Consider the following 15,478-nt stretch of genomic DNA (forward strand, 5'->3'; position numbering starts at 1 on the left):
TTAATGTTGGAACAACAATCAAGTTTCACAGAGTAAACCTGTATGCAGAGCTAAGTAGAACATCTGTCACCCTACAACATTTCCTCATTTTTAGCTAAGAGACGAGTCAGAACAGTGAGACAACAATCACTTGGTATCTCTCCTATCCAGACTTACTATTTATGAATGGCAAGCCCCAACCTTTTGCAAGTCACAAATGAGACGCTCTACAAACTGAAGCGTTTCTACTTTAAGGCATTATTAGAGTACTGGAGGAAGGGTACTGGATATGGCAAGGAACATATGGCCAAGGCCTATGCTACACTTCTGGGCTGACTATAGATGTGCTGGTTCATGTTCTAATTAGAATGGTCTAGCATCGCCTCAGCATCACGTGTTTTAACCCCCACTGCATTTCAAAATGGCCACAGGGGTGCTTTAACTAAAGCTTGTTGAATGAGTTTTAAAGTGTCCCATGGCCATTTTGAAAAGAGGTGAGGAGGCTTAATGCATATGACGGTGACCTATTTTAATTAGAGTGGCTCTTTGGAAACCAATCTAATTAAAACAGCTTCCTCCCAACTCTGAGCACATGTATAAGCAGCCCTAGTGAATCATGAATGCTTAACTGCCTAATTAGGTTAATTCCTAGCACATCTCTTGATAGGATAAGCAATTTCTCAGCTCAGAGAGTAAAAAGTATTTAGGTGTAAAACACTAACTTTTCTGTTGGTATTGAGCCTCTACTTTGTAAGCTTCTTCAATGCAAGATCTGAGCCATTTATTAAATACAGTTTTGGATGCTTTATTACTCCTGTTGCTGGCTGATGAAGAGAAATCAGACTGGATGACTTTTTATATACATTTTCATTTCTGCCAGGTAGATCTTAATACTTGATGGTCATCTAATTTTATCTAATTTATGCTGGAGTTTATATGTTGGATGCTTAGGCTTTTGCAAAGCACTCACCTGGATTCTGTGAAATTCCTACTTAGCTTTTGGCGTACATTTTGGCTAAGCTGAAAAACCATTTTATGTGGAAAATGCAAGTACTGCCATTCTTCATGGCCCCACTATGGATACTGTATATGCAGCAGTGATGAACGCCAATGATCTCACTTTAATAGACACAGACAAATTAAACTGAAGAAAGGAGTCTGAACAATAATCTGGTAATTACATCCAGAAACAGATGAGCCCAGTTTAAATGTGCTACATTCTAGAGATTTTCTGGGGATTAATAACAACAATAACAACAACAATAATAATAATAAAAAATGTTTGACTTATGGGGGAAAGGAAACCTAACAATGTTTGTTCTTTCTATTCCTAAACAGACTAAGGAATTATTTTTGGAGTATACTGCGCTAAACCCAATAACCTATATATCCTGCAGGTATTCTGAAGCTTGAAGGATGTTTGTTAAATTCAGCTGGTTGGCTCTGCCCTACATCAGCCACTGAATTTGGTCTCAGCCCTAATCCTGGCTGTGGTATACAGGAGTCCTAATCAGAATTGAACCTGCTGCTATCTCACTCCTGTTCGTTGCTGATGTCACTGGGTTGGAGATGTGCCTAATGCAGAGCTGAAGCTTTTATCTTCCTGAGGTCCACATCCCTACACTGACACCTGGGGAAGCTGGACATTTTATTAACTTGAGAGCTGCTCCCATGGGTGGCAAGCTTGGAACCAGATGAGAGAGCAAAGACTGCTCATGAGTATAGAGGCAGAAGTCTCACAGCTGGGCAAAGCCAGAGGACAGATTGTCATAAGACATATTCATTTGTTGAAGACTGCTCCTTGGATCTTCCCTCCCTAACTAGAGTTTGGGAGGAGAGGTGTGGGCATGGAGGAGGGATAGCTGCTACAGGTTATTCAAGACTAATCCAAAGCCCAGTGAAACAAAACCTCCAAGCCTTATCATGAAACAATGATGGAGTATGATATTCAGTACCAAACTGGCAATTTTAAATAGTCTTTTTTTTCCTATGCTCTGTATTTTCAGAAGCAGGAAATATGGAAACTTCCTGATTTTATCACCACAAGACAGAAGTCCCTGGCAGATGTTATGTTTATCCTGTGATTGACATGTCAATTACATAATAAATTACAATCTGACACATATTCAACTACTTTATCAACAATAAAGATGGCAAACCTGTCAATTACATGATAAACTATAATCTGGAAAATGTTTAACTGCTTTATCACATAATAAAAATGTCAAACCATCCACATTTAAATGTGGAACAACTTTGTGGCAGGTTTGCATTACACTACCTTGAACATTTGACATCTTAAAGATGCACCAGGCGGTTAGTGTCAGGCTCCGCAATGCAGCTTGCTAGTGCATGGGAACCTTTACAGCTGTGCCATGCAGACTAGCACTGGTCTGTATGGCATGGGGTTTAAAGGTCTGGGTATGCAATGGGATCAGAAGAATTGTATTTCAGATCCCCAAAATAACACACCCTGCTGACAGATGCTGACTATCAGGCATGGAAGGACACACAATTTTACAATCTGAGATAAAATACCTCAGATCCCATCATGCTTTTAAATTAAATATCTGCTAGAATGAAATAACATTTTCCTGTAGGGGGAACCAGCTGCAACCAAACAGCAACAACATTGGCTCCTTACAAGCAGATCAGAGAAGAGGGAAATTCCATTGTAGGAATGGTATTCCTGGGTGTAAGAGGAAAATATATTGGTTTATGAATAATCAACAATAACCTGTGAAACATCTGGAGAAAAAGACAAAGCAGATACAGTCTGACTGTCAATACTCATTACCTGTTCCATTTGAAATACTTCACATCTTGAAAAAGAGGTTAAACTACTGATCTTAAATCAAAGTTGAGGTAAATGCAGGTGCCACTTCTTTCACACTTATTTGTACCTATTTTGAATCTGGCTGGAGAGGTATTTCTAGGGTGGAATAATTTATCTCCTCAGATAACTTTTGATTTTTGACCATTCACTTTTTTTTTAAATTTCCATTGTAATTATGTATGAAACTGACAAGTTTGGCCAGTCGCATTAGAAGAAAAAAGAAAAAAGAGGAGAAAAAAGAGATAAACAGATTATTCCCTTTTCTGGAATAGTGCCTTATGGGGCTTGATGTGGGATATATGTAGGAAAACAGATAGGAATTAACTAAGTATAAATGAATACTGGCAAGATCCCTCATCTACCATCACTTTGGAAGTTCAGCATATGGTGATTCAGTCACAAAGCGTAGTTTTTCAAGCCAAAATTACTGGCATCAGATACGTATCAGTTGCGATGAGGCAGACATTCATATTTCAAGTTATTATTTTAATCCCAAGTGAAGTAACTCCTTATTTGAAGTTTTGAATTCCTGTCTTTGCTGTTGCAATGGAAAATCTTGTGACAAAAAAACCTAGCTAGTTTCTGTAGACAAGAGAGTAGCTGCAGAGTCTCACTTCAGGCTGAAACTTGATCATTCACAGCCTTGTCATCATGTGGTAAAATTTAAGTTGAAGGTAGACAAGAAAATCTTTTAGACTATGCAGACCTCAATATCAAGTCTTATTTGTACTGGCATCTATCCTTGTGCTGGAACACTCACCAGATGAAAATCAGGAACTGAGTGAAGCCATTTCCTCTAAAATCTGAATCTCAAAGAAAAAAGCAGTGGAACAAGATGAGAAGAGTCACGTATTTATTTTCCACATTCACACTTGCTAATTGGGAGCTTGGTAAAGTCTCTCTTCTTTGTGAATAAAGTCCATTCGAGAAAAGGCAGTCACAGGATGATTCAAGTATGACTGAGTCACAGTAACTTGCTTAAAAAAAAGTAGCAATCATGTTTACAAAATTTTATAATGTAATTAAAACTGAGGTGTTTGTTTTTAGCTTAAGATGAAAAAGAGAGAAATTAATGCATTCTTACCTTAAAAGGCAAAACCTCCACTGTTGTATTTAGCAATATATCGCCAGGATGCTCTGGATTGCCACTATGAAACAGGTATCTATAAAGGAAAAATGCTGCACATTAGCCAGTGTTGGCTAAATAAGTAACATGAATCAATATTACAAGTTACACTGGCAGATGATCCCGGGTAAACTGTAGAGACCCTATGAAGTATAGTTTCATTTACTGCCGTATCTGAATGTGCTACGTCAGTGAAAAACATTGGTTGACTGGTTGTTTTTTGTTTTGTTTTGTTTTGTTTTGTTTTCTAAGGGTGTTTTTACATGTGCTCTGAGGGTAGAGGGGACGTTTTAATTAGAGGGGCTCTCTAATTTACAGATTTATTATTTTCATTGATGAAAACACCATTTTAAAAAACAAAATGCAATTAACAAATGAAACAAGAGATCAAACAGACTACACTCCTAGAAAAATAAATAATTGTTAATAATATTTAATTTAATGAGCATACTTGTCCATTGTTGCCCTAATATAACTTCTTCTAAATTTATCAGTAATGTGCATTTCTTGTTCTTCATTACAGTCGAGGTCTGGGAATGTATCCCTGTTTGTTACATTGTAAAGTGGGTTCCCTTTATGCGAATTAGAGTTATGCATCATTTTCCAGGAACACATGTACAGCATAAAGTGAAGGAAACCTGTATTTTAAAGATATTATGACTCCTGATAATGGGCACATTTAAAACAAGCTTGAACATGAGAGATCTCATGAGTAATGAAGAACAAGAAATGCACATTACTGATAAATTTAGAAGAAGTTACATTAGGGCAACAATGGACAAATATTCTCATTAATTAAATATTATTAACAATTATTATTTTTCTAGGAGTGTAGTCTGTTTGATCTCTCGTTTCATTTGTTAACTGCATTTTGTTTTTTAAAACAGTGTTTTCATCAATGAAAATAATAAATCTGTATGATATATGTTAGGAGTAACCAATAAGAATTTAATTCAGAGTTATGGAGGAATTCTGACCTCTCCGAGGTTCCTGATATTACCTGAATGTTGGTTTCTATTCTGTTGAAAAACATGCTGCAAAAATTAATATGCATCTGACATATGACATGTATATGCATACTGTCATTATTCCCCTGCAACAGTGGCATAAATCCAAATTAACTTAATTCAATGAAACGCTTTATTAAAGGTATCAGTATGACTGAAGGCACTGTTTTGGTCAAAATGACATTAGAAGATTACTAAAGTTGTCAAATAGCAGAGCAGCTCAAAATTCAGCTTTCAAGACCTAAGGATAAGGAAATATCCTGAAAACACTTCTCATAATGTGCTTCTGGAGGTATTCAGTGATATGTTCCAGTATAACAACTCCTAAATAACTGTAAATTGCTTTCTGTTGATTTAAAACTTCATATTCATTTTACCATTTTTTTGCACACTGTGAATGAGTAATACCAGCATTTTACCACTCGGTGGTGTCCATCCTTGGGAATGTTTTAAGGCCATGTATTTCACTAACATAATGAAGACCAGTTTCCTAAGGTTAACATTTGTGAAACTACTCCCTAAATGCCATCTAAATACATTTACTTTAAATGTTACACATATTTTTACATATTAATTTAAATGCATTACAATTGAAGCCCTTACTTCAACTAGAATTCAAGTAACAGTATGTACCGTCTAACACATTATATACATCACCAGCTGTTGTTAAAATTAGTTAAAGCATTATCACTTAACTGAAAATACAAAAAAAGCTTGATTTGCAAGTATTAAGACATCATCCAAGATGCATACTCCATGCTGTCTTTGTTCAGTAAAACTAGTTGCCACTAATCTACATTATCTTTACCTAAAAAAAGGTATTTATTTTCTCTAATCAATGTTCTTATAAAAAATCATCACTGAAAGGAAATGGAAGAGAAACAGGACTCTCTGGCCCTGATTCAGGAAATCATTTCTACTCAGGCCAGAAAGTACATGCTTAAACTCTGAACACCTACTTAAGCATTTTTGCAAATAAGGACATTCTTTAACATTGTGGTGATATACTACAATAAAACACTTTAAATTGTTTCCTCAATCAGGGCTCTTCAAGAGACAGAGCCAAAGCCTCCTCTCAGAGGAAGATGCATGCATATAAAGTCTATTCACTTCAGTGACAGATGCTGATTTAAATTAAGAATGGCATGGGAATTTAATGGCATATATTAACTTCAATGGGAACCAAATGTGAATATCAGAATAGAATCTCATTCAGAGATCTTGGCAATGTTATCGTAAAAAAAAAAAAAGGTTGTTGCACAAACAGCTTATTACACACAGTTCCTTCTTACTGAGGTTAAAAGGGAGTTTTCCCTGAGTAATGACTGAAGAACCAATCTAGTAGCCCTTTTCCAAACTTTTATGACAGCTTGGAAAAAAGAGAATGTACATGTTCTTATGTTTAAGAAAAAGTCTTAACTCTCAGTCTCAGGAATAAGCAACCCAAACTCAGAACAAAGCATCCCAGACAGCATGTTTCTATCTAAATATTTATATCTAGTTGTGCTACCTTATGCATGCTTAACACTTCAAACCTCCCTTGCAGCTTCACCGTTACACCAGAGATATAGACCCTTCCCTTACCAAATTCACTCTAATTTTCCTCCACCAAGGAAAGTCTCTACAAATGCAAGGGCACAAAACACCTTTACCCAGAAGCAAGGGTAGAGCTTTCCTTCAGCACTTTCTAGTTCACAAGGCCAAAAAACTACATTCTGTGGTCACCAAGCTCTTGGTGAGAATTGTCCAAGAAAAAACTACAACCACAGCAAAATACCTTTCCTGCTGCTTTATTAATATTTTGACACTAGGAGGTGACTTCTTTATTTCCAAAGCTATCACTCTACTGGGGCAACACACACGTGACAACATGACTTATGGAAGTGATTAGTCTAAATGTACTACCATGCTTCCTTCCATCCAGAATTGTCCTTTCCACAATATAGTGTATCCATATATTACACACAGAGCAATCTTGGGGGGGGGGGGAGTAAATCAGGGTGAGTGCCCCAGGCCCCAAAGACAGTGACATTAGCACATGCCAAGGGTGCCACCACTTCATGCAGCTGCCACACACCACTGGCTTCACACTTTGGCTGCTCCCCCAGCCCTGCACAGGCTGATATGCCCTAGGCCCCGCACACGCCTGCGGTCAGCTCTGCGCGCGCGCACACACACACACACACCCCCTTATGTATAGTTTCTATAACTGTAGTTTATTAATATCTTTGACAGATCAGGTCTACTAACATGATCAAGAAATACATACACATTCAAAATAAAATTAAGCATAAAAATATACACTGTTCATATTTAAATCATTTTCTTTATTAAACTGAGAAGAGACCCAAATTCAACCACTATTACATGAGGTGATAGGTTGCTATCTTTATTACTTTGACTTGCCTTCCTCTTGTGTTGAGAATAATCACAAAGCCTCAGAAGCAACATGCTACAGCAGATTTTTCTGGCCATAAGAACTGAATGAAGTGCAGGTAGATGTGATTTTTGGACCAGGAGTTAGTTTGGCATTGGACTAGTGACAACTTAAGTGAACATTAGAAATATGCATTTCATTCCAAAATTACTCGCCTCTGATAATTAGAAATACCTTTCTAATGTCCAATCTAAATTTATCCATAGTCAATTTGTAGAATTTGATCTTTTGCCAGTATGGTTGGGTTTTTTTTGAGCGATATCATTCTTATGGACTAAAATCATTGAAAACGCCAGAGTACTGTCTACTTACTGTTTAGACAGAAACAGGACATATACAAAATGCCTTAGTAGGTGGGTATCTGAGACTTAGGTGGTATCAATTTAACAGCTAAGCCTTAAGGAGTTACTCAAATTGGCCTGGCACCACAACACCCACACCCACAGTAGATACATACACACATGGATACATAAGAGTGTATATATAAAATATAATTACATAGTATATAATATAAATGCACACCCACACTGTAATATCATATTATACTACAATATGTAAACAAAAAGAGTAGTTAACTTGAACTTGAATTAGTTCCCTTTAAAAGATATAGCTATGAAAGAAGGTTTTAGTTTAATATTTTGTATATATAAACTTAAGACATTCTAAAGTAAGGCTGTCAATTAAAAGTAGTTTTCATTAATTTACATTTGGTAAATATATTATCAAGTTATTTTTATAAAATGGAATCTCAAATGGCATCTCTCCAGCAACAGACTATCTAACTCCTATTCTCAACAAGGTTCTAGGCCTTGCAATGGACCTAGATGCCAGATGTGCCCCATTATGAACAAAGACCACATCATCACTGGACCAACTAAAATGAATTAATGAACTGTAACATCTGGGGTTCATTCACCTGCTCCTCTACCAATATCAAACTTGCCCTTGTTTACAGTGCCCCTCTGCTGTCCACATGGGACAGGACAATCCCTATGTAAAGGAATGAATAGACACCAATCTGACATTGAGTCCAGAAACACACATGTCTGTGGCAGAACACTTTAACCTACCTGGACATTCCATTGTTGACCTTAGAGTAGATGTTCTTAAGCAACAACACTTTAAAATATAGTTGAATGTTAAATTCCAGAATAAGAAATCACCCACAGACTGGACTGAGTTAAGTATAGTTTAAGCCGAGACTGGAGTTTCTTATTAGTTTACACTACCTTGATTAGTTCCTATGTTCCCTATGTCTTTACTGCTTTGTTTTTCTCTTCAACCCACCTTTGCCCCACTCAGAACTACTCCCCCTCCTTTCCTTCCCCCTTATTTGTCCTTTGTATGTCTGGGACTTTCTATTTGAACACCTGCTTTCTGGAAGTCCCTCCATAGCATCTGATAACTGAGATGTTGCTTATGAAACCTTATGCATCTCTGAATTAATCTGTAAGATGCAACTCTACATTTCCTTTTGCCTGACTTCAGACTAATATGGCTAACTATTTTTCTTTGTTTGTAGACACTGTCTGCCTTATTCAAAGTACACAGTAGTAAAACATGCCACACATGGATATCTAACAATGTAAAAAAGAATGACAACATTTAAGAAATGGTATATACTTATAAAAGACATACATGAAAGAGAGAGAGGAAAGGTTGGATTAGAAACCTTAGTTTTGGTATTTTGTAATTTGAGTGTAATAGAAAATTGGGAAGTTTCATTTGATTCGATTGACAGCAAGCTAGATAAAGTATTAACAGAAATACTGAATGGGAAATAAATCTACTCAAATAAGTGCAAGTGAAATCCACCACAAGTCTAATAGCTGTGAATATATAAGAAGAAAGCATTACAATTCTCATTTTGATGTGTTAAATTGCATAAAAATAATAAAGATATTAATGAATAAGTGCATTAGACATGACTGATGATCGGGGATCCTGGTTTTTGGTTTAAAATCCCAAATTCTTGAATAAATATTTGAAAATTCTCTAATTAAAACCCCCCAAATCTGCGTTTTTCAACAATTAAAATGAAACAATTAGAATGAAATTTAATATATACAGGCATCAGTTGAACACAATGTTTTATTGATATATTTACAATTGTAAAGCAATTTGGAAGCCTACCGGTGCCTCAATCATTATAATAAATATATTCTAAATACTTATATATTTTAGCATTTGATTTTGGGGGGTTTTTTATCATAAAAAAATCAGCTTTCCCTGTCCCCTTCACTTACCAGGATGTGGATCCAGTTGTAGCTGTTCCCCCTGCTGCTTTGTGGTCCTGAGCAGTCCTGATATCTGAGTGTCTTGCCTCTGCTCATGCTACAGCCCCTCAGCCTTGCTGTTGCCCCTCATTCCCAACCCACAGCCTCCTGGTCCTGCCAGAGTCCCGCACTCCCAAACCACAGCCCGTCATTCCCCAGCCCTGCTGGTGCCCCTCACGCCCAATCCACAGTCCGCTGCCCTTCTCAGCCCTGCCAGAGGGGGCCCCCAGCTGCCAGGCCTAGAGGACCAGGGCCAGGGCCTGCAGCTCCCTGCCACCCCACACATGAGTATGGTGACCCCTGCATCCTGCTCCCACCAGCCCCAAGCAGCCCCTTGCAGGATGGAACTTTGCCAGCCTTCAGGAAAACCTGCCATTTCCTGCGTTTTTTGCATTTAAAGGAGAAAATGTACATTTTCCCACAGCCAATGGTAAACCTAGTTCCCTGCTGATAATGTAAGATACTAAAATCAGAAACAGGGACCCTTAGACAATTTTCAAGTCTGTAAATGTGCAATGTTTTCCTGAGAATCAGATAAGGGAAGTGCTGTATACATCCAAGTAAACATCCTTATTCTCTATTTATTATTTCAACACTTCCCTTTTAATATCTAACATTTTAAAAGCAGTTTTTTATCCATGCTTGTAGCAAAATCCAGCACACACACGTTAATCATACCATTTTTATCATCTATTGATTATGCAAGGCTTATAAGGTGAAGCTGACAGTGAAAACAAACTTCTTCTAATAAAAGAAAAAACATTAATATTCTCCTAGATATACCAAAGTCTATCTATGTAGGATTAGAAAAAAGTATTATTGTTTCTATAGGCTGAATTCTTTTATTTTAGCTATAAGCATTCTTATATCGTTTAGAATGTAATTCACACATGTCAAATGGCCAAGTGCCCCTCTTCTTGCCTTTCATATAGATTGCATTAATTTTATATATACATTAAAAGGATTAACCAAGGTCAAATATATACAAACATCACAAACACTGTAAAATTAACTTTACACAAAGGACCTTTTTACACTTTTCTATTAACTAAAAACATTGTTTGAAATGTTGAAATAAGTCCTTTAAAATTAAAATACCAGTATAATTTTATCAGACACTCTGTGTATATAATACATTTAGAGAAGGAATAATGGTAATTTTAACTGATGCAGTGTATATGAACCTATACAAATAAAGCATTTAGTTTCCAGGCTAGCACTAAAAAACAAGAGTAGGAAATAACGGAACTGCATCTTTTTCAGAGTATTTCTACATTGACAAGGGATAGCAATGTGAATGAAGAACAGCTAATTAATGCCAGACCAGTTACTACTGTACTGAGATAACAGTCCAGGAAGAAAGAATTTGTAACTGTATCGTCTCTGCCACATAGGGAATCTTTTAAGTAGTTCAGATGATGAAACTAAGCAATACAACAATTCCAATTTATCATGAGCTTGTTTGTTCAGTAAGTCATTCTAATGCTTGTTTTTATTTACTAGTTTCATTAGTATTTTCTTTTCATGAGTATTTTCCTTTCCAGAAGGCAAGCGAGTTCCAGTAAGAAAAAAAATTAGCCATTTTATATAGTGCATGGAACAGCAATTAGAAATAGAATCAATTTTTATTATCTGCTTTCTTCTTAATGGGTGTGGTCTAGTCATAAGTGAAACTGATAAACAATTTCTCTTTTCGTTGTCACAGAGCATATTTTAAACTACAGGAACTTAGGCCTGGAACAGGCCCTCAGGGTCACTGAGTCCAATCCCCTGTTCCATTCACTCATGGAATTCCCCAAATCATCACTCCAAACCCTTGCACTACACGGAAACACTGTAACACACCATATGTAAAAGCAAGAGAGGCAAAGGTATTGCTAACATTCTGGCACAGTGGTTGGTTAATATACGCTCAGAAGATCCCAGGAAAAGGCTATACCCTATTCTAGAGAGGAAGTTAAAAACCTGCACAGTCCATCTGTTCTATGGAAAAAAACACGTAAAAGAAAAAGTTTATTTATTCATTTACCCATTCAATTTATAAATCCTTCCCAACAAAGGCTCAGGGCAGCTTACAGTAGGAGAAAAGAATGTTTTATAAAACATGAGAACAAAACAATTTAAAAGGGAACTAGAACACCAACATGAAATGGAGACCCTTTAAACCAAGGGTCAACAACCTGTGGCCCACACATCCTTTGGGTTTGGCTTACAGAGCTGTAGCTTTGGTGGCATTTGGCAGCAGGGGGCTCCCCCTGCACCACACTGTGCCAGAGTGGGGAGAGGGAGGGAGGGTGATGTTATACTCTTTGAGCATAATGATTTGACCAGTCGTTAATGACTCACAGTCAAACTGGGAGGAGATAACAATTAGGGTTTCACAGTTTTCTGTCCTGAGTCTGGTAAGCTAGGTACAAAAATTACACTTAAACTGGTATAACTACATTTTGAAAAGAACAAATAGTGATCTTAATTTGTGCTTTTTGAAAATGACATTATTAATAACTATTGTTTTCACAATGCTTTAGTGTTATCATATTTTTGCCAGTTAAGTATTTCAGTGTACTATCAAGGTTGGGTTTTTTGAATGGAGACTGTTAAAATGAAGCTGCGTCTTAGAAAAGCTATAAAGTACAATCTGAATGTGGCATGTATTTTTAAAAAAGGAAGCATATTAATCAGTCATCTCCTCTTTTCTTCAAGATTGACTTGTTAAAGATTCCTATTAAAACTAACACGACCAAAATTAAGTAGGGTGCATATTCCAATGATCTACACAACAAAAAGTACGACATCTCCCTAGGAAAGGGCAACTAAAAGGAACAAAGGAAAGTACACTTTATTTACTTTTTAATTTTGTAATTCTACACATCTTTGACCCAAAGATTATAGGGATAAAACGGTCAAATGTTCAAAGCTATTTTTAAGGCAATCAGTTTTAATGATAAAAAGTGTACTTCGAAAACAGACAATGTACATCAATAGCAGTAGACAACTATTGACTCTAACATAACTCAAAAGGATAACATTTTAAGGTTTTTATTTTTAAAACATAACCTATGTTAAAGGTCATGTCATCTAGAATTGAATTACATATTTTGTAAACAAACCACAAAATGCTGATATGCAATTTACTTGCCAGTGGGTGTGTCTACATGACATGCTAACTGTGCAGTATACTAATTCTACTGTGCAGCAGCATCCAGGGCAAAAACCATGCTAATATGCTACTGTGCAGTAGTATTAGGCTACTGCACAGTTATCGTCACTATAAAGCGTGCGTCGGCACTAATGCACATTGATTTAGTATTTGGTTATACAAGTACTAAACTTAATGTGCCTTAACTACAATGCATTAATGAACATGTAGACACACCCAGAAAGACTGGCAATTGCAGCACTAAAAGGGAGAAAGGCATACATGAACAAGTACATTGGTGGCTGCAGAAGGGAAAATTGTATCTTAGCATACTATTACTGGGTATTCAGCATTTTTGATAAGGAACTTTTCCTTGTGGAGAGTTCAGTACAAGAACTGTTAAACCAAAAAACTCAAGTGTTTGTTTCACTTTACTCATCACTGTTATAATGAGCTTGGTTTAGGATAAGCTAAGTTACCAAAGGATATAAAAGCTGTGTCTTTCAATAAATGGTAGAAACTGATGCGTGTCTTCTCTCTCAATTAGACAAGTTCATATATCTTATACCGAGAGATAGTTAACTGCATGAGTCTGAAATCAGGTAGAAGGCAAAGCCAGAGTGCCTGTGGGGCATGATTCCAAGACAAAGCTGTGGAAGCCAGAGCGCTTGTGGGGTGCAACTGCAAGTCAAGGGCTATGGAGGGCCTGAGCACTAGAGGGTGTGCTGAAGGACAAGGGCTGTGGAGAACCCGAGTGCAGAGTATGAGAGAGACCAAACAAAGTCAGGTCCATCAGCGAGGCTTGGGGCGTGGTACAGGGGTGGTTGGAGCCATGCATAGCCCATAAGGCTGGGGTGTTCAGAACCCCGTTGTATAAACAAGGATCGGGGTAGTAGGAACCATGACCAGGAAGACGAGAGGCAACCTCCCTTTTACTTTCAGATGATCAAGGCGTGGCGGGCGATAATGAGGGTGCTTTAACCCAAACTTGGCATGGTAGGAGGCGCTAGGGGAGAGCACGGCAACCCTAGGACGTTTCCACCACCTGATACAGTGTGGTCATTGTATCCACCAAGAAGCACGTTTATCAGGATTGTATTAATATAGCTACTAAGCAGCTATATGTCAGTCATTTGGCAGACAAGATTTCATTCAGTTGCAGAAGAGAGGAGAGGTTTTGTTTGTTTACGGTCAAAGACAAAAGGAAAAGACAAAACCTATAGCATAATGTCACCTTGTACACCTCCTGCCAAATTCATGTTTACTCCCAAAACTGTATTTTCCAGCATTAACTCATGCAGAATTTTTTTACTGCTTAAAATTTTATGCCCATTTAGTTAATGGACTTACTCTGAGAAACAGAAGAAGCCCAGACATTCTATTTCTTCAAACCTAAACTGTCATCACTTAATAGAAACAATCTCCCTATTATGTACAACTGCTGGTACTTTCTGTTGCTCAAGATGACCTTCACATAGGTAAAATATTTACTGAAGTGTATTACTCCTAAGTCACGATAATGTTTAAGATACAAAATTTATCTAAAACTTCCTAGCAAGTTCTGAACACTTGTCAATACTCTCAGGTTGCATTTGACACATTCTAATGAAACAACAACAATCCTTTTCTCTATCTGTCTTATTTATTTATTTAAATGGGTTTTTTTAACTTGGACAAAGACAATTTGAAGTAGATAAAAAATAGAACACCTCACCACAGCACGCATACATTAGTTGAAAAGTGTAAATTAGAACAGTCATTACTAACACAGGATAAAAGATCCTTAATTCTATATGAAGGGGTATGGTATATATATATCCTTCCCAAAGTTATAGCCACATGGAATTTACAATGCTTCAAGCAAAGACTTTTCTAATCAACTAACATATCATTTTTAATGCCCATACTTCCCAAGTAACATGCATTAGGTCAAACTCATCTGAAAAAAGCTATAATGGGGAAATTACTTAACAAATTGGAGCTCCTTCAGATGGCTAAACTGAAATGAAGTCCTATAGCCTTTGAGTAGCTGCCATTGAGTATTTGACTGACTGGATTCAATTTAAGGCAACCAAAAGACTAGTTCAACAAAGGAAGCACCTATTCACATTGGGTACCTATACATGTGACAGAGCTCTGATGCAGTGCACTAATTAGCATGCATCAGAGCGAGTCTGCTGGAGTGTGCTAATTAGTGCACTCCATGTCACATCTTTTCAACATCCCTGCTTTTCAAAATGACCACAGGGGATTTAACTAAAGATCACTGAATCCACCCCTGCGGCCATTTTGAAGCGCAGGATACTGAATACACATGATGCTGTGGGTGCTTTAATTAAAAGCCAGTCTAATTAAAGCACTCCCCCCACCCCACCTCCTACCTCGGAGCATGTGTATTTCAAGACAAATTCTCTCTACCAGGTCCTAGGTCTGCAAAGCAACAGCAAGAGAAGGTCCCAATGTGCCTGAAAAGGCAGCATACACAAACTGTAAACAAACAATTTCTTTTTTAAAATTTTGGACAGGATGGGGTGAAAAGAAAATAAACAAAATATATTTTAGAGCAAAATAAATTAAATAAAATACACAGAAACAATTACAGGAAAAGGAGTGGAGTGAATGACATTTTCAACTTAACCCATTCCTCTTGTATGAAATTACTTTTTCATTAGGCTTTA

At 37.1% G+C, this 15,478-nt stretch overlaps 1 protein-coding gene across 2 annotated transcripts in view; it reads right to left on the reverse strand.

Moving 5' to 3' along the window:
- The window catches only part of MGAT4A (alpha-1,3-mannosyl-glycoprotein 4-beta-N-acetylglucosaminyltransferase A), a 167,217-nt gene that overhangs the window by 17,077 nt on the left and 134,662 nt on the right, over window positions 1-15,478 (reverse strand). For both annotated transcript variants that reach the window (XM_090065136.1, XM_090065128.1), the window contains exon 13: window positions 3,900-3,978. In XM_090065136.1, the coding sequence (XP_089921262.1) occupies window positions 3,900-3,978 (79 nt within the window). The remainder of the gene's footprint in view (window positions 1-3,899; window positions 3,979-15,478) is intronic.

The sequence above is a fragment of the Crocodylus siamensis genome, chromosome 1, assembly GCF_052110815.1.
Source record: "Crocodylus siamensis isolate JL-2025a chromosome 1, ASM5211081v1, whole genome shotgun sequence".
NCBI classification, from domain to species: Eukaryota; Metazoa; Chordata; order Crocodylia; family Crocodylidae; genus Crocodylus; species Crocodylus siamensis.